The sequence below is a fragment of the Stylophora pistillata genome, chromosome 12 (assembly GCF_964205215.1).
Source record: "Stylophora pistillata chromosome 12, jaStyPist1.2, whole genome shotgun sequence".
Taxonomy (NCBI): Eukaryota; Metazoa; Cnidaria; class Anthozoa; order Scleractinia; family Pocilloporidae; genus Stylophora; species Stylophora pistillata.
Window position 1 is genome coordinate 16,513,326 of NC_142530.1, and position 19,175 is coordinate 16,532,500.

Consider the following 19,175-nt stretch of genomic DNA (forward strand, 5'->3'; position numbering starts at 1 on the left):
TCTGATTGGTGCCAGAAAATCTTTGTGTTTTTCTGCCCAATCAGAGTGAAGTGTGCTTTAGAGTCCTTTCGTGTGTTTTAACACGGACATATACTAGTAGCTCAGTTGCTCGCTATGCTTGTTTGGATCGTGCGACGGAGATTTGCTTGAGGTGAAAAGTTTCAGTCTCAGCACACAATGTAAGAGAAATCGATCAGATTGTCCGCGAAAATCTTACCGGAAATTATACTGAATACTTTCGCAGATATCACTAGAGAACGTGTTTTAAAGTTTGCGAGGTTTGTATACAAGACGATGGTTGCAGTCATTGATATGTCGCTTTAAACGTTAAACGAGATTTAAACTTAAATCTGTCTAGATTTTTTGCATAATTTTCTGTGACTGGAACTTTGCCAATCCCGTGAAGTTATTTTGTCGCAGGGGCCACGCAGGTATGTCGAGCAACTGGTACTTGCGCAACTTTCTGTGCGTGCCAAAATCTAATCTCATCTTCGCTTAAAAAAAAGAAAAGTTAAGCGTGGAAACTTTTGCTTATTAGATGTGGGTAGATGACCCTGTACTACTAAGCTGACATTTGCAATAAAGCAAACCCGCCCTTTCCATCCATTATTTCTTGGTCATTGGTTTTGTTTTTCCCATTTAAAGCAGCATCGGATCGATTCCCAATGATCAAAGGGACTAGAGGAGAATCCGTGGCCTTCCTAGCTCAAGAATTTCAACACTCGAGGCAGCAGTTGAAAGATTAAACTCTTTCCAAACCCCTTCGGTAACTGCCCGAAAAAATCTCTCCTTCCCACGATGTTCTCATTCGCGCTGCACTAGTATCGCAGAGGTCAGCGGTTCGAATCCAGTACAGGCCTGAATTTTTTTCAGGTCTGATTTTCACTATTGCTTAAATAGTGCTTTACTGCGAAGGATCGTGCACATATATGTTCTCGTTAATTAGTTTTTGTTCAGATTTTAATTAGCTAACCGGAAACGCACCTAAGCTTTCTCTTAGCGCCTGCTGGAGGTCGTCCACGAACTTAACGTTCCCTGCAACCTTGGCCGTATTGTGAACGAGTTTACTACAAAGCGAAGATTAGATTTTGGCGCGCACAGAAAGCAGAAAGCTACGTGGGCGAAAGCGCAAGTTGCTCGACATACCTGCGTGGCCTGTGCGACGAAATAACTTCACGGGATTGGCAAAGTTTCAGTCACAGAAAATTATGCAACAAATCTAGACAGATTTTAAGCTTAAATGTCGTTTAACGTTTAAAGCGACATATCAATGACTGCAACCATCGTCTTGTATACAAACCTCGCAAACTTTAAAACATGTTCTCTAATGATATCTGCGAAAGTATTCAGTATAATTTCCGGTAAGATTTTCGCGGACAATCTGATCGATTTCTCTTACATTGTGTGCTGAGACTGAAACTTTTCACCTCAAGCAAATATCCGTCGCACGATCCAAACAAACATAGCTAGCAACTGAGCTACTAGTATATGTCCGTGTTAAAACACACGAAAGGACTCTAAAGCACACTTCACTCTGATTGGGCAGAAAAACGCAAAGATTTTCTGGCACCAATCAGATGGCTGAACGACTGCGACCGTTTGGAACTAGTCTTGTAAAACAATGTCCCCAGGGGCTCTTCCTGCCCTAACTTGAAATCGACCCACAGCCCCTGGGTCTCCGAGGATGTTATTGGAACTAATAAGAAAAAGGCCTTTCTGCATTAAAAAAAATCACCGGCCTCACATTTTTAATATAGCGTCATCCTCGGGACACATGACAGATGGTTCGTCCAATACTCGCTGCCTGATATTTAGATAAAACATGAATGAAGGGTAAGTGGAAGGGTTTACGCTCGACACGTTAAAAGTTAAAAAAACCATGTTATTTGAAGTTTTAATATTCTGCTTCATTGGCATAAAAATGTTGCTGAGGCAATGTACTTTAATATGATGTGGTATTTATAGATTATATCCAGTCAAAATCACTTGTGATCCTTGCAATCTTATCTTGGCTCTCGCCGATGCGATTTATTCACAGTCGCACCATTTTATGTTCTAAATCGTATCGTTATCTCAGGAATCCCGCTTTACTAAAACACAACCAATCAAATTTTAAGGCTTGTTAGAAGAAACCAATCAAATTTCGGGAAAATGAGGGACAGTTTTTGCAACTTTTAGAAACCAGCTCAATATACTGGATCAACAAAATAAACAGGAAGAGGTTGTGCATAATTATAATCTTAGATCTGGCATTAGCCGCTCCACGCGTCCTACTTGTAGGACCGAGTGCACGCAAGAGTTCGTCACGCAAGAGTTTGTCACGCATAAGTATACCTAATGGTTTGTATAATTATGCCCTTTAGTATTACTGGATTTATTGTATTATATTTTAGTATTATATGTTTTGTAAATAGCTCTGTAATTCAGCCATTTTGCACATTGCTGCAATGAGTCTTAATAAACAGTCTTTATTTATTTATTTATTTATTTATAACTGTACAGGCTACAAAAAATCGTGTTGGACGACTGAATTTTGTGATTTCAAAAATGTTTAATACGTTGTAGTTAAGTTTCATGCCGAGAAATTTTGACCCAAAATCATACTTGCGATTTGAAAGCCAACTCGCGCAGCGCGCTCATTTAATTTTGAAAGTCGCGTTTTATTTCAGAGAGAATTGCATTCAACTCACTTCAATTACCATTATAAATTGTGTTAGTAAGGAGGTCTTATATCCTGCGGGTTTTTTTTTTGTTACGTTTTCAAAGTTCGTTGCACGCAAAACAAATTAGTGGCGCTGTTTTTGTTTCTTTTTCAATATCTTGCTGTTAAATAATCGACCACCCTTGTCGTCTAACTCACATTTTCTAAAATGAATTCAGGTCATCGAAGCGGCAAAGGGTCCGTAAGATGCTAAAAACGTTTGAAGAAAATTGATGTGACAAAGTTTCATAGAGGCACGATGTCCAAGACGGGACCTATTAAGGTTAATATACTATAAACAAAAATAGTGTGCCTTCCAGAAAAACCGTCTTACGCGCACAACTTTAATTCAAAGAAACCATGACAAACTAGTATCACTGTAAAGCTTATAAAGTACAGAATCTGAAAATGACAAAAGATCTAACAATTTTTGTTTTGGTAGACACACAAATTAAATGCTTTCTCTTTCTAAAGGGCAAATAAAATTGGAAAATTTTGACCAGATATTATTCACATTGACCTTAAGTAAAACTTTCAGACGATCGGTAACAAATCGACTTTATGTACAATTCTTTCAGGTATATGTGTTCAGTTGTGTGAGTAAATCAAGCGTGGATATAAAACACGTTGCAGCGCCGATGTTTCGCCAATTATTCGCGGTGCTGTGGTATTCAGAGCTTCACAATACACCCGTCGTAATCCCTCAAAAGTTAGCCTTTCCTTTCAGTGTGTCGAACATGCCAAAACCATTGACTCAATGATTGAAACACCGGCAAGTCCTTTTTTTTTTTTTTTTTTTTCTCTAACACTGTTTCAAAAACTCCACACAGCATCTATATACATGATCGAACATGATTTCATAATCTGAAATATCTCCATAGTAAGGATCGTGTATTATTAACTCTCCTTTGGGATCGTACGTCCCAAACAATTTTACCTCCGCTCGCACAGTGCCGTCTCTTGGCTTAAACGTTTCATTCAGATCTCGTACATTGTTCTCATCAAAGGCCAATATTACATCGAAACGACGAAAATCATCCTCGTTTACTCGTCTTGCTCGATGGTTGCTGGCAATGTCATGTTTCTTCAAAACCTGCAACCCTCGTTCGTCCGATAGAAGTCCTTCGCGAAAACCAAGAGTTCCAGCACTGTCAATCTCCCATTCGTTCCTATCTTCGCGTTCTTGTAAAAGGTGCCTTAAAATGGCTTTAGCGGATGGCGAACGACAAGTGTTCCCACGACAAACGAACAAGATTTTTCGATATTCAGAATCCGCCATCTTAAAGTGCAACAAGGCGAATGAATGGGGAAATGTGCCTTTACCCTGATTTGCATATTGTTAAAATGGTTAATTATTCATCGCGCACGCGCTTTGGGAATCAACCAACTTGAAAGCTCCATTGACGTAGCTCCATTTTCTGCCTTTAAAAGCACACACAACCCACAATTCCTCTATTCGCTCCGACGAAGGGCTAACGCTCGAAACGTCAGCTTTTGTAATCATTACGGTGGCCAATTTACCATTTCAACTTTGTTGATATATCCAAATTATTTCGTTACTCCCACCGACGCAGCCCCAAACAGTTTCTTTCGAAACTATCAGCCTTTATTCATTTTTATCAACTTGAAAGCATCTTGACTTCTTCCTTTCAAGTTTTCGGCTAACGCCAGCTATAAACATCAAGGTTTATTCAAATTTTTCGTATCCTGTAGTGATGTAACCACCGAAAAGTCTAAGACTCTTTAAATTAAAGATATCTACTGAGTGAGAATGTCTTACATCACTAACGGTAGAAGGGGACAAGGGGGCAGGAGCACGGGAGAACAGGAGCACGGGAGAACAAGGGGCGATACAGGGCGGGAGGCAGGATTTATGTGAGGGCCGGAAAGGGAAGCAGAAAATACTCGTAAAAGCAAAGCAAAGCTTTTTGACTTAATTTTATTTAACTTCCACCAAGGCTTTAAAGAAAAGTTTTCGCGTACGAAACGTAACTTTGTACTCGGCTGGTGTAATTAGATACCTCTAAAAGTCGGTATCGTTTTAGGTAATGATTGAGGTAGCATGAAACTACACAGTGTCAGCAGTCGTAGTAGTCGAAATTAGCCAGGAAACAAAGCGAGTCAAGTCAAATGTCATCAAAGACTTTATAAATTGATCAGCTTTCCTTACTTCTGTATTTTTGGGTGCGGCAACGAAGAATCAGTTCATAAAGGACCTCGTTTCTGCAAATACCATTTATCGAAATCAGTCAATCACATTACTGAATCATATTACTGGTGTATAAATGAATAGAGCAATGTTTTGAAATAAATTGTAAACCCTTGACCAGAGGTTTACAGAAGATTTCAACGTCTTGAAGAAATCCGAAAAGTTTTGAAATGTGATAACCAGCAAAACAATAACGTGCAATAAAAGTCCTTAAAGCCAGCTTTCACATAGCTCACGACTACAAGCTACATCTGGCGAAGAGCTAAAATTTAACGCGATCGATTTATAAAAACCTGAAGCCGAGGAGTAAAATAATGAAAGGCGGGAGTTGGGACCAAAAGGTTGCAAAAGTACGGGAGGTGGAAGAGGGTGGTACGGAAAGTGCTGCGAGGTCGAGGCCACACCCCCCCCCCTCCGAACCGTGAACAGTGACCGTGGACCAGGGCGGAGAGAGGTTGAAACCTGCCATGGACAGTTAGTTTGGCCGGCAGTTTGATCACATACTATTTACTGAAAAATTTATTTGTGGACTGAACTAATGGATTCCGGATCTTGGACTATTTTGTGAACCATTTTGTGGACCGTTTTGTGGACCGTTTTATCGACTAGTTTTTGTCGATTATCAACATGTAGGGAGGGGTGAGTAGGTATATTTCTCATCCGTGGCCGAGCAAGAGTTGTACTCAAAGTTCGTCGAGATCATGTAAAAAAGAAGTACGTAAAAGCAAGTCATAAAGATTTTTGATAATTGTTTAAATCGATACATTGCAAAAAATTCAGACTATCTGCGGTGCATTCCGCTGCTTTATCCCTACCTTTATCCACAATCTATCCAACAGTCGCTTCATGAACTGTTGTTATGATCTCGGACATAATAGTGATTGAGTAAAATCAGAGGAATAATATGGTTTAGATTGGTTAGAAGTTCCTTCACTACAAATTTGAATGTAACATGAGAATTATCGAATTCCTCAGCCGTTAGCAACACTGTTGACAGTTTTGATAGTCTGCGGTGCAGCAAGTCGTGTCACTCGAAATTTATGTCAACACCTCAGTTTAGTGCTACACCAATTTTGAAGACACTCTACGACGAAAGCTACGGTTGTGATTAGGGAGTGCGGATTGGGTTACTGTAGAAATAGCTTTGTGGATCAAAGTCTTGTTTTACTAAATTATAAACGAGGACGTTCTAGGTACGGACTCGTTAATAAATATAACTTATTAAGCGTTTTTTTGTGCCGTATTTTGACAAGCACGTATGGCGAGTCAAAATACAAACAACGAGTAAAAATACTCAGCGACACTACAAAACAAATTACTTAAATAAGAGATTTATTATCCAACACACCAAATTGTTATTTCAGTAGGGCGAAGTTCGCGGATATTTATTTACGGGGAGTGCGTGGCAAAGTATGCGAAGCGGAACAGAATTATTTGTCGTGTTGTTGTTTCTATTTTCTTCCATGAATGAAATTTCATTATCGTCTAACTGATCTTCTTCGTTCGATTTATCTAGTAATAAACTTGGATCAATATTCACCAGCCATTCCAACTCTTCGTCGTCAGAAAAGTAATTTCAATTGCCCGCCATTCTTTTTCGTACCTTCAATCCAATTCTTCGCTTGCGCGATGCGAGAAAACCTGTCTATGGGGTTCTCTGAAGTACAAATACCACGACATGTTTATACCCATACGCGTTTTAGGCGTTATTTGTACTTAACGAAGTAGCAGTTGGATAATAAACCGGTGTAACCGAGAAATTACCTCTAACCTCGCTTAATTTGCTAAATTCTCATTTGTTTCATCAGTTTTAACTTCATGGTGAATAATCTTGGAACAACCACCTAAAAACACTACTCATCTTTCAAAATGATTTCTCCGAGGCATATAATAACTAATAATAATAATAATAAATGATAATAATAACACTTTATTCAAAGTATAGATTTGCCATTCACCGTTCTCTTCTCTGTATAGTTTTAGATATGCTTTTACTTATCAGATTATTAGACTTTGAATCTGTTTAGGTTTGACTCCGTTATTTATAGTTTTCCAGACGCTTTGACATTAAAAAAAAGGAGTAGATGTGAGCCGAAAGTGAGTTACTTTGGATCGTTTTTTACGCTGTTAATATTTTGTATTGTAGAGGATTTTATGGAAATTGTAGTTTATTCACAGTATATCTACATAAAAGGTGTGGCTCTTCATCTGTGAAGGCCTACGATACTAATATTTAATATTAAAACTAAATTATAATGACTAACTAAATTGTAATAAATACTATACATGAAAGTAGTTATGTAGAATATTTTGGTTGGTGGTGGTGGTTGTTTCTATATCTTTACAAGGAAGACAAGGCGCGCGCCTTTAAGAACGCCTTGCAGAGCCTGCAGTATTCTTTAAATCTGTACAATTCCTTATATTTTCTGGCAATTCGTTAAAAATTATAGCGGCTGAATGCTGAAAGGTGCCTTGTACAAATGGAACATAAAGCCTTGGAGCACTGAACACTGAAACGGAGATGCCTAACCGGTTTAAGGACTTGCAAATTTAAATGGGAGGGCCAGTTATCAGAATACATTGCTTTAAAAGTAGTCTTTAGTAGCGAGTAGTCCCTTAGCTCCAGGATAGGTAGCCAGTCAAGATCCAAAATGGTAGATATATTTTTTACGTATTTACAAGTGACAAAACTAGCCATAGCGAACTGGAGCCTTTGTAGTCTAGCTGAGAGGAATTTTGGTAGTGGATAAAAAACGTCACAGTAGCTTATTTTAGACAGAATTAATGTTTCTACCAAATGTTTCCGTAGTTTAAAATTAGTAAAGTTCCATATTTTTCTTAAGGTTCTCAGAGTCGCATAACAAGATTTAAGAATAGAACTGATATGAAATTCCCATTTAAGATTCGAGTCAATGTGTACTGCCAGGAGTTTTGTAACATTTATACGTTCCAGTGGTTTACCGGAGATTCCTAATCTCAACTCTCGATTTCCGAGAGAATGTACATGAACCATCTGTGGAGTTGAGATAAGAATGGTCTTGATTTTCTTAGAACTCAGGACCAGGTTTGAATCATTTGACCAGGCGCCGAGGCCTGCCAGGGTTGCATTCATGCTTTCCGTTTGAGATGTGATCTGCGTTGTAGAACAGCTAGAGTATAATGTTCTATCATCGGCATATTGGAAACTTTTGATTGTAGGTGCAAGAATGTCTTGGAGATCCGCAACGTAGAGATTGAACAACATCGGTCCAAGGATTGAGCCTTGGGGGATTCCAAATTCGGAGAGCACGGGTGACGATTTGCAATCATCAATTTGAACGTAATGTCTCCTGCCACATAGATAATTAGCCAGCCATTCGAGGACATGTTTTGAAAAACCGAGGTGATACAACTTGGTCATCACCGTTTTAAAACAAACGGTATCAAATGCTTTCGAAAAGTCTGCTAGTACCATAAGACTCACCTCTTTCCTTTTCATGGCACTCAATAGGTCGTCCCTTATACCTAAGAGTACCGTAGAGGTCGAATGCCCCTTACGAAAGCTCGAGATGGCGTCTCTAAGGAGAGGTTCTCTAGTGCAGAAATCAGTCATTTGAGAAGCAACGAGCTTCTCAAATACCTTAGAAAGTACGGAAAGAATCGACACTGGACACAAGTGATCTTCCGAGACAGGCGTATCAACTTTTGGAAAGGGGCTGATACGCGGGAGTTTCCAGGCATGCGGGAAGTACAACTTTGAAATACAGTTATTGATAATAGTTGTGAGTGGGCCGGCCAAGTATCTAGCCACCAGCTTTACGAACCGGGGTGGCAATTGGTCGGGTCCAGTCGAACAGTCAGTGCGCAGTTATTTAACGGTTCGCAGGAATTCTCAGTTGTGTAACACTTTCCAGGTGAAAGGCGCCCTCTTTATCCGTTAGACCGCCTGAATAGGAAGAGTTCATCTTGGTTGGTCGATTCAACATCAAGCGTTCTCCTTGCGGTGGTAGCAAAATGAAGATTTTCCATGACTGCGACCATGTATTTCTTTTTTCTTTTTTTTTTTCTGCTAGAATCTAATATCTTCTCCGGAAGAAAACTACTGATTTCAAGCAGGAAATAAAGTTAAGTTGGTACACAGTACTTGAAGGCTTTTAACGCAAAACAGAGTAAAAAAAGCACTTTTTCCCGATTTTTTCGCTCACCGTTTTCAGGGCTATGACCCAACTAACCGAACGCCAGGAAGAGGTTGGGGATAAGTTGTCTCCTCTAGCCCAGGCATTCAATCAATTGACATGGAAAGGCATGTGACGGGGATAAACGTACTTAATATATTCATTTAAAGCTGGTAATAAGAGGTAAAAGTGAACTGCTAACTCAAGGTAAAAGTGAACCGCTAACTATGAAAATCTTGGGTTAAATTTACCATATAAACAGTCCACTTCAGGCGGCGTGAATTTTTTAATAATTATTATTTTTATTTATTAAATTTCTATTTCTAGTTTATTTATGTATTTAATTATTCTTTTCATGTTTTTTTTTTTTTTAATTTTTTTTTTCAGACTCCGCACTCCGCACTCCCCACTCCGTACTCTGCGTTTTCGGAACAGCCGTAGGAAAAGGCCTATTATTCTAACTCTTTAAACCGGTGACTTGCCTGGAGAGCAATTTAAGTCGAAAGACTTTGCTCCGACAAATATTTAAGGGAATTGGTTTTACAACGATATAAATTCCTTTGAATTTATTCAATCCAATGCACAATTAGCTAGTTACAACTCTTTCTATATAGGGTAATTATTTCTTTACTACCTTGCAATTTATTTAATTGTCTCTTGGTTGACCCCAGGAGACTGAAACTGATAAGACTAGTTAATGCCTGGATCATCGCATCAAAAACAGGACGACATCAATGGGTCTCATCTGTTTTTCTTCAAATTGATATCTTTATCACTGTTTAAAAATTTACAGTTGTCATACAGCGAAGATCATGCGTGATTTTCTTCCATGTTTTGACAAGCTGTGGATGCCTCTACGTTTCTAAACGACAAATTACCCCATTATTTCTATGTACATTGAGTAAGACGCAGCTCAAACAAGCCGACGCAGAAGTATCGTTCAAGCCATACTCTGTAGCGCATTGCTCTGTCTGCGTTATCATTTTTCTTATCTTTCTTTATCATTATTTTCATGCCAAGTTACTCACAACTGATAAAGATCACTTAATGGTCGAAGAACGCTGTGCTGAAGATTAGAAGGGGCTGTCTGCTTTTTTCCTTTTTGAACTGAAAATTTTCCGAGCGCACGCACATTAGAAAATCGCACATTTCAACGACTGTTAGATTAAACTTAAAAATGAGGAAAAAGTGTTCTCATGGTAAGTTCAAATACTTTGCCATCTAGAAAACCAGCAAACTTTTTTAGTCATCTTTCGACATTTCTAAACAAACATCTAATGCTCTCAAGAAGTTTAAAAGAACCCTCTAATTGAAATTCTATGAAAATTGCTGTGGAGATCATTTTATAAACTTTTTAAATCCTGTATAATTTTATATTTCAATTCATTCCTTTTTCGCCTTCTGTTTTTTTTTTTTAAGACACCGTTTCAGCTGTGTATGTTGAGTTTGTGATGACAGGTTTTTGCAAAGGTTACATTGACTCTATGCAGGCAGTTCACGGAGAAAGCTAACCGGTTTTACGGTGGCAGTTGTCTGAAAGTTTATTTGATTTTGTGATATGGCAGTTTATTAAGAGCCGCATTTGTTTTGAAATGACCGTTTCAAGAAATTTTATCAAAGGTACCGAAATATTTATTGGTCAGTCTATGGGTCAATTTTTGAGGTAGGTTTTTGAAGTAAATGAATCATATTGGTTGTGTCATCCTGCCCTGAAGTATTTTTCTTTTTCTTGTATAAAGCATGTTCCGAAGCAATGGGTATGGAGAACTGACAGATAAGGGACACTCAGATCACTGCCTCTTCGGAATATGGTGGGATCATTGCTGTAGTCCAGGGAAGGCTGAACTTCAAGTGAGGTGGAGGCATATGACGAGGATGGTCAGCAGGCGCAAATAATGTATATAAGTGGCCCCAGGTGGATCTTGGTAGACACAGTGTTGTGACAGGGATTGCCACACAAGGAAGAAGTGATTACCGGCCCAGTGGGTAACTTCATACGAGCTTCTATACAGCCCGGAGGATGGAGTAACCTTTTGTTCAGTACAAAGAACCAGGACAGAGCTCACCAAAAGTAAACTGTTTTCTCGACTCAATTGCACTGATCTTGTTTACTTACCTTCGAGGGCCATTATTATTTGAATCAAAGGCTTCACTATGTATAACTCTGGTTAATCTCTTAGACTCTCACGCGGATTTTCACTGAATACTTCTTACTAACCTGTGCTGCTAAACACCCGCTTCCTCTAATGAACGAACTCTGTCAACCGAGTAAGCTTTAATTACATACTTATATATACGCTATCAAATGCTAGGAATATATCAGAAATCGTATATTTGAACTGCGGTTACAGAAACGCATATGAGAACGATCTTCGCAGTGAGCAGCACTATTTAAGCAACGGTGAAATTAAAGTGCACCTACACCCAAAAAATTTTTTTCGCTTAACGAAGTAAGCTTATTTTTTTGAGTATTTCTGCGCAAAAATTTTTTTATTTGCTCAAATCTTCAATTTTCTATGCCCAGTCAAAATACGGAAAATCGGCCGCCATCTTGCCCCACGACCGAGTTTAAAGAAGAATGGCTCTAGCGGGTAATGTGACGTCAAATCGAGAACACGAAAGTCTGCTTTTCACACATTTTCACTTGTTTGGGAAGGTTGTAGTCGATAATTGTCCGAAAATATGCCGACTAAGTGTGTTGTAGAAGGATGTAGCAACGTGCGAAATTTGCAAGAGGGTATCGCGCTCCATACAATCTTCATACAACACACCTAGTCGGCATATTTCGGACGATATTGACGACAATCTTCCCAAACAAGTGAAAATGTGTGAGATGCAGACTTTCGTGTTCTCGATTTGACGTCACATTACCCGCTAGAGCCATTCTTCTTTAAACTCGGTCGTGGGGCAAGATGGCGGCCGATTTTCCGTATTTTGACTGGGCATAGAAAATTGAAGATTTGAGCAAATAAAAAAATTTTTGCGCAGAAATACTCAAAAAAATAAGCTTACTTCGTTAAGCGAAAAAAATTTTTTGGGTGTAGGTGCACTTTAATCTTACTCCTCGTCAAAATGCGATGCTCAACATCCAAAGGTTTATTTACCATGAATTGTTTAGTTAGGACAGTATAATTTAGTCATTCGTTTGCATTTGGCATTCAGTTAAGTACTATATAAATTTGAAGTCTGAAGTTCTATTTAGGTTTAAGCCTTCGTGATGAGTTTCCATTTTGTGACTATCTCATTTAACCTTGTCAACTGGGGTTGTCTTGCTTAGTTTGTCTTTTGATCATGCCTTGAACCCTCACAAAACTTTTTCTTTTATCTTACGTAGCTAGGGGTTGATTTGGTTGATCGGAAGCATAGAGTACGCTGTTACTCATTTGTGGGACTTGTGTAAAAGTGCTTGGGTTAGAGTTCAAACGACAAATGTTTGATATGCCAGGTCAGTCAGCTAGCATGATTACTCATGCCCAACGATAGTGTATATCTGCACTGGCATCGCAGAGGTCATGGGTTCGAATCCCGTACAGGCCTGAATTTTTTTCAGGTCTTCTTAAGTTAAATCGAATTTATTCTTGTAGCGATTCATGCACAAGAACTGTATAAAATTTGAAAATGGATCAAGCCCTTTACGCATTAATATTATTATATTCAAATGTTAGGAGGTCCTATGAAAGCTTATAAAAGCTAGCCTTTACTGGTATCAACAAGAAACAGTTGCATGCAGAAGGTATATTTCTCATTTTTGCTTAATTATCTTTATTTGGGTATCTCAGTCATTTTAGTTTGATGATGATTTCCGTTATGGTTGCGAAAGGTCAGTCTCTACCACCGACAACATCCCTTCGAGGACTTCTCTCGTCCTTACGATCATACGATTAAAGTTACCTCCAGGTTCAAACTATTGACTGTTTCGTTTAGGTCGTCATTAGCATCGGCTCATTAAGAGTTTTAGATGAAGGAGACTCAAAGATTCACCATAGTAAACGAGATAAAGAAAGATATTGCAAAAGGATTTAGCGTAATGAACAGAAATCTATTTTCTAAAGGCTTGTTAGCTCAATTGGTAGAGCGCTGCACTAGTATCGCAGAGGTCAGTGGTTCGAATCCCGTATAGGCCTGATTTTATCTCAGGTCTGATTCTCGCTAGTGCATGAATAGCGCTCTCTACTGCGAGGATCGTGCATCACATGAAATAAAGAAAATTGGATATATATTTTGACAACCTTTCTGTTGGATTGTGATATCAAATTGCGCGAGAGGAGTCCAACTGAGTACGACGCAGCCCCCAGAAATATTAAAAGAGGAACATCCGAATAGTAAGGTAGATAGATCTAAAAGAAAAGCGAAGAATAGATTTCAAATTTAACATTATTCAGCGTATTTTAATCTTAACTTACTCATTGATCTATTTCGCATCCTTCGTGAAGACTGTGAACAGATCTCATGTCAACCTCTAATCGTCATAAACCATCTTCAAAAACAAAAACTCAGCAGTGTGTCCCATTTTGCAAGTATAATGATGGGGTTGCAAATTTTGAGATCAATCGTTGATTTGTGAAACAAAGCCATGGCAATGAAACAAACAACGTTGGTGAAAAGTGTGGAAAACTGCAGAAAGGTTATCGAAGAGAACCCAATCACCAATAAAAGCCATCTGCCTAATCCAAATGCACTGGCATCATGAACCATTACATTTGCAATTGTTTCGTTTGCAACCGAGGAGAATTTACGATCCTTCAAAAGCTTACTTGGTTTTCACAATTTTTTAAAACTAAACTAGTATGCAAGACTCCGCGAACAGTAATTGTAAAACCTCTTTATTCTTCGACGCGTTTCGTCTCACTGACGTTCTAAACTTTTTTAGAGAGCTTTTGTATATTGTAATATTCTTGCTCGTTCACCCGCAAAATCGTTGAAAGAGCAGACTCCTGGCTTTCTCTACTTCTACAGTTTAAAGTTTTCTTGTATGAATCTGTAGTGAGTGGGCATTATACATCGATAGGATTGGTTTGCCATCTTTAGCTTGCAATGATTCGTCCAATAACTTTTTGTCCTTTCAACGACACTTGAAAATTTCAACCAAACTCCTAGCCGTATATTTCATACGAAACACAAAGTATGATAGATTATTCCGCTAATTATGATTCCCATTATTAAGCGACTGAACAATGATACATTTTATGCTACTTATTCATTAATCTCGAAGACAAAAAGACCTATAAAAATTGCGCCTCGTTTTGGTGCTGTATTTTAGCGCCAGTTATTTCGCATGCAAATTTGAAAAAGATTCGCAAGTGGGCTACTGACAGAGGGTCTCAATGGGTTTAACCGTCAGCCGTTAAATGGCCAAAATGTTAACCCTCAACCGCTAGAAACGCAATATCTTTACCGTCAACCGTCAAATAAGTAAACCAATCTTAGCCGTCAAATATCTCAGGCATCCTTAATTAAGAACTAAACGATTGCCCTAATTGGGTTCAAGTTCTGTTGTTCACAAAAATTCGTTTATGTAAGTCCTTTAACTTCTAGTTATCTATAAACAGTTCCGAATTTAACAGCGCCAAATTCGCGCGTTTAGTTCGTTTTATGGACGAGATTCCAAAAACATTTACCGTCAACCGTCAAATGACCTAAAAATTTAACCGTCAAGCGTCAACATCACCCCCCCCCCCCACATTGAGAATTGAGACCCTCCTGACACGGCAGTAGAGCAGTATCTTTATTAATTCTTCACTGAGTGGCTATTCAGATTTAATTACTTACAGATTTGAAAAGAGAAAGGCAAGAAAGACCTGTTTAAAAATCTAATTATTGATTACATAATAAAAATTTACAAGTTTTGAAAAAAGGCAATTAAGACTGTTTTTTCCCATCTTACTTTTTATACCGTGTTCAAAAGTTTCTTTGTGGGTTTCGCCATAAGTCGGCGGACCATTAACTTTTCTCTCATGTAAGCTGGGTTTAATATCCATACATACATACATACATACATACATACATACATACATACATAGGTTAATTGACCACTCCCCGTAAGGGCTTTTCAGGGCCAACAACCACCCATCCCACCCCAGGGGAGGACATCCACCTCACAGTAATCTCGTGCGCGGGAAATTAACGTCTCCTACCCCTAACCCTGCAGGAGACGGGGCCTGTGGTTGATTCATCCTTATCCGACAAGACTAGAATATCTATCCATTTCTTGTTGTAGAAAGGTAGCAAATTCTCCTCAATTATTTTAAGATCGTGAGTATTGGTCCGGCCGGGGCTCGAACCCTCGACCTCCCGCACAACACAATCCGGCGCTCTAACCAATTGAGCTATACTCTACTCTGCAAAGAAATGAACGTGCTTATGTTTGTCATACTAAGTTTCATCAGGTTTTTAAATAATTGCTTTAGTTCACTCTTGTACTCTGAAATTATGAATTCATATGGTATTCTATTATCAGAAATGTTGTCTCAATGTATTTTTAGCAATTCAGTGGAAATAGAAACCAGGAAAGCATTGTTTATCACAAGTTAAGCCCGTCAATTCAAGCTCGTTTCATCAGGCTAGACTCAGACCTAAAGCCTGGTATGGTTACATAACACTCAGGATGGAGCTGTACGGCTGTTTGGGTATCAGTGACACCTGCATAGCCTTATGTGTGGAAAAAATTACTCTGTTAAATGTATGTCTGTCTCTATTAGACTAATCGACTCTGCGATTGAATATCTGACTGAAAACTGACTGACTGGACAAACTGATCATGACCGATTGATGAGTGGGCGAACTAACGAAAACATTCTTAAAATAAACAACAAACAGAATGACGGGAATTCTTGTCTTGTTTCTCAAGGATAACGTTAAATGAAGTGAATCGTTGGGCAATAGTGTGTTAGAAGAGGGCTTTTTGCCCCGTTTTTATCTGATTGGGGCATATCACACTTCCATTCTACTTTTCAATATAAATTTAATCAAAAATATCCTCAGCTCCTTCTCTCTTTGTTTGTAGGGTGTTCAACACCTCTAGGTATGGAGAACGGACGGATAAAGGATGCTCAAATCACCGCCTCCTCAGAATATAGCGTTCGACATGCTGCAAAGTTTGGAAGATTGAACTTCAAGGCAGCTAGAAAACAGCAGGGAGGATGGTCAGCAGGCATCGCTGTTAATTCGTGGATTCAAGTGGATCTTACCAAGTACACTGTGGTGAAAGGAATAGCGACACAAGGGAAAAATGGTTACAGCCAGTGGGTGACTAAATTCAAACTGCAGTACAGCGACGATGGAGTGAACTTTCACTATTACGGAGAATCCGACCAGAGTTCGCCAAAGGTAAGGCTGTCGTTAAGTTTCTCTTTATTCTTTTTGGAACACCTCGATGGCCCTAAAGAGGTAAGGTTTATACTAATCTTTAGATTAGTATAAGTATTGGGCCCGCATTAAGTTTAAGCCTTGAAGAGAAAGGATTTTGGTAAAATGAGAAGGGAAAAGAAAGAACAACCAGGCGTGTAAACATTTGTTTCCATCCCACATGGCAGTGAAATTTTTTTTAACCCACAGCCCAAGCTGTATGAGCTAGAATAGCGGAGCTAGCAACATGCACAAAGCGTAGTTTAACAGATAATAAAGTATAGAAATGAGAGACTATTATTGTGTTGTTATCAGCTACAACTGTCCAACACTACAAGGCGCAAGATTTCTCTTTTACCATGTGTTTCCAATAGAGGTTTTGCATGGCAGCCATGTCGCATGGCAGGAATAATGAAAATAATCTGCATAAGAAAGAAAACTTTTCCCATGGGAAAAATAATCTATTGTTCCTGCCATGCAACATGGCTGCTGAGCAAAACGCATATCCACAATCCGAGTTACTCTTTTTCGACCTCGTTCAGAAGATAACGGTGCACAAGGACTCTGGGCTCTGACTTGATTTGATGGCGAATGTCGTTACGAATTTTGCCGTTCCTTAGCGAATTCTCTTGGTCTTTCGTTGGCTATTACAGCAAAAGATAGTGCATTAATTTTAACTGTAGGTAGACAGGGTTTTGATAAAAAGTCACGGGAAAAGAAGGAAAAACAAGAAGCGAGGCGGGGAAAACGAGGCACGAATCCTCACATTTGTAAATGCACAGACCCCTCCAACGAAGACTGATAATGCAAAGTACCCTCCTCTTTTAATTTATGAATTGATCTCGGTCCCCAGTCGTGGTTATTGCCATTTTCGTGCTGAACCCAACAAATGACATCAAACATCGTACTTGTTTTGTAAAAGAAAAAGGAAAAATACGCCTACGGTCTAATTAATGTTAAGCACCTTTAAATTACTGTGTTTTTCTCTACCACGGCAATATCCCACTTCCCCATCCCCCAGTCCCTCCCTCTTCGCCACCCGTGGTAAAAAACTTTCCCACCGATGGTTAGAAAATCTAATAAGGTAAAGAAAAGTAAGGCTCCGCTTTTAGGTCTGGCAAAATGTATAAATCATTGTTTAAACACTGCTTCCTTGCATTCGTTTCTGCTCTAATTATTCTCTTATTAATTTTCATCGTTAGGTCTTTGAAGGAAATAAAGACACGGACAGTATTGTGTACTACCATTTATACCCTCCGATCAAGGCACGTTTTATCAGATTAAGACTGAATGGTCTGTCCATGTTTCACTGCGGATGGAGCTCTACGGTTGCTTAGGTATGACAGCCACTTGATGTGTATGTCTTATTGGCTATTGACTGACCTACCGACCTACCGAATGAACACTGATAGAAGGATTGACCAAAGTAACGATCGACAAACTGACAGACTAGCTGATCTATAAGCGACCAAAAGTATATAGTTGAAATTCGGTTAGCACTTGTTTGCACCAAATCTAACATCTTGGGCATTAGGAGCGAGAGAATGCAAATTCAGGACACGTGATTACATCGCTTTTCTACTTACAAATCATAAGACCGTGTTTGTCCAAAACAATAACACTGACTTAATGAATGAAATATAGATCCCTCAGCGAAGTTACAATGCAATCGTAACAACATGACAATACAAGTTCCTAATACCCTCCTTCCTGGTATCAACCGTGAGCATCTCCGACTCCTGGACACGAAATGCAAAGCTGAGGAAGACGACAATTATTACAGTCTAACAACATCGCTAACCGGGTGTAAAACTACACGCAAGCACACGACTACAGCTGTCCTTTACTCCAATATGGTCTTGAAAGTTCCCACAGTTTCCAAAAAAGCCATGATACGTGAATTGAAAATAAAGTTCAGCTGTGTTTATTTCAGTCATGGTGTGGTGTCATCGGTTGGTTGGAGAGCAGTCAACAGAAAAGTTATAATTAGTGAAGAAGGGGAAGAGAACTTTAGACTCGTTTTGAATATGTTTCCTCACAAGAAATTTGGGATTCCTTACAAGGAAAAGGATTTTCCTCTTTTTGTGGCGCAGAAACGTCTTTTCTTGGAGGTATCGGTGATAACTGATAAGCGACTGTCAATTATTGCTTATCAATGTTATACCACGCCCACCCGTAAACGAGAAAACGCACCGAGGTATGAGTTTATTTCGATAGGGTAAGTCAAGTACTTGATCATATTATTTCTTGCTGCGGCCGTTAGAATTCAAGTTCGAGTCAGACTACTTTTAATTATGTAAGCATCGCAAACCTTCTAAAATCTGGCCCTAAACAAAATCGGTAATCTTCCAACGCTTGTGATGCTGCATGCAAGACTTTCTCCATAAATTAGGCGTATTGCGGAAACGCAATATAATGTGATACAATCCAATGAGTTTAACGACACAGTGTGCGTTTACTTATTCTCTTCCTCTTCTTCCTCTCGCGTTGTGTGGTCCAAATGGGCCAAGGTGTAATCAGCTTGAACGTAGAAAAAGGATAGCATTGGTTGAAAACGGTTGCTTTGTTTGACAGTTTTTCTGTGTTTGGCTGTATTATAACTTGGAACTTTTCTTCTTAGATGTGTAAATTATCCCTCCGTGGTCTACCATCCTGCACCCTCGATCAACTTGCAGCGGTTTTGCCTTGAAACCGCTAAATTCATTGGCACCGACTCGTTCGTATTTGTTCACTGCCACGTGATCGTATGCAACGCAACCGACCCAGA

At 39.1% G+C, this 19,175-nt stretch overlaps 1 protein-coding gene and 1 pseudogene across 1 annotated transcript; one reads left to right on the forward strand and one right to left on the reverse strand.

Moving 5' to 3' along the window:
• Positions 1–3,028: 3,028 nt before the first annotated feature.
• Positions 3,029–4,024, reverse strand: LOC111333758 (low molecular weight phosphotyrosine protein phosphatase pseudogene; annotated as a pseudogene).
• Positions 4,025–16,087: 12,063 nt separating this feature from the next.
• Positions 16,088–18,645, forward strand: LOC111333759 (uncharacterized). The gene is made up of 3 exons (XM_088741506.1): positions 16,088–16,390; positions 17,688–17,745; positions 18,053–18,645. The coding sequence occupies exons 1-3, from the start codon at positions 16,088–16,090 to the stop codon at positions 18,628–18,630; spliced, it is 939 nt and encodes a 312-aa protein (XP_088597632.1). The 3' UTR covers positions 18,631–18,645.
• The last annotated feature ends 530 nt before the right edge of the window (positions 18,646–19,175 follow it).

Coding starts and splice junctions, on each gene's coding strand:
- LOC111333759 (XM_088741506.1), top strand. CDS start 16,088: ATGGAGAACGGACGGATAAAGGATGCTCAAATCACCGCCTCCTCAGAA. Junction 16,391..17,687: donor CCGACCAGAGTTCGCCAAAG/GTAAGGCTGTCG, acceptor ACGTTTTATCAG/ATTAAGACTGAATGGTCTGT. Junction 17,746..18,052: donor GGAGCTCTACGGTTGCTTAG/GTATGACAGCCA, acceptor AATGAAATATAG/ATCCCTCAGCGAAGTTACAA.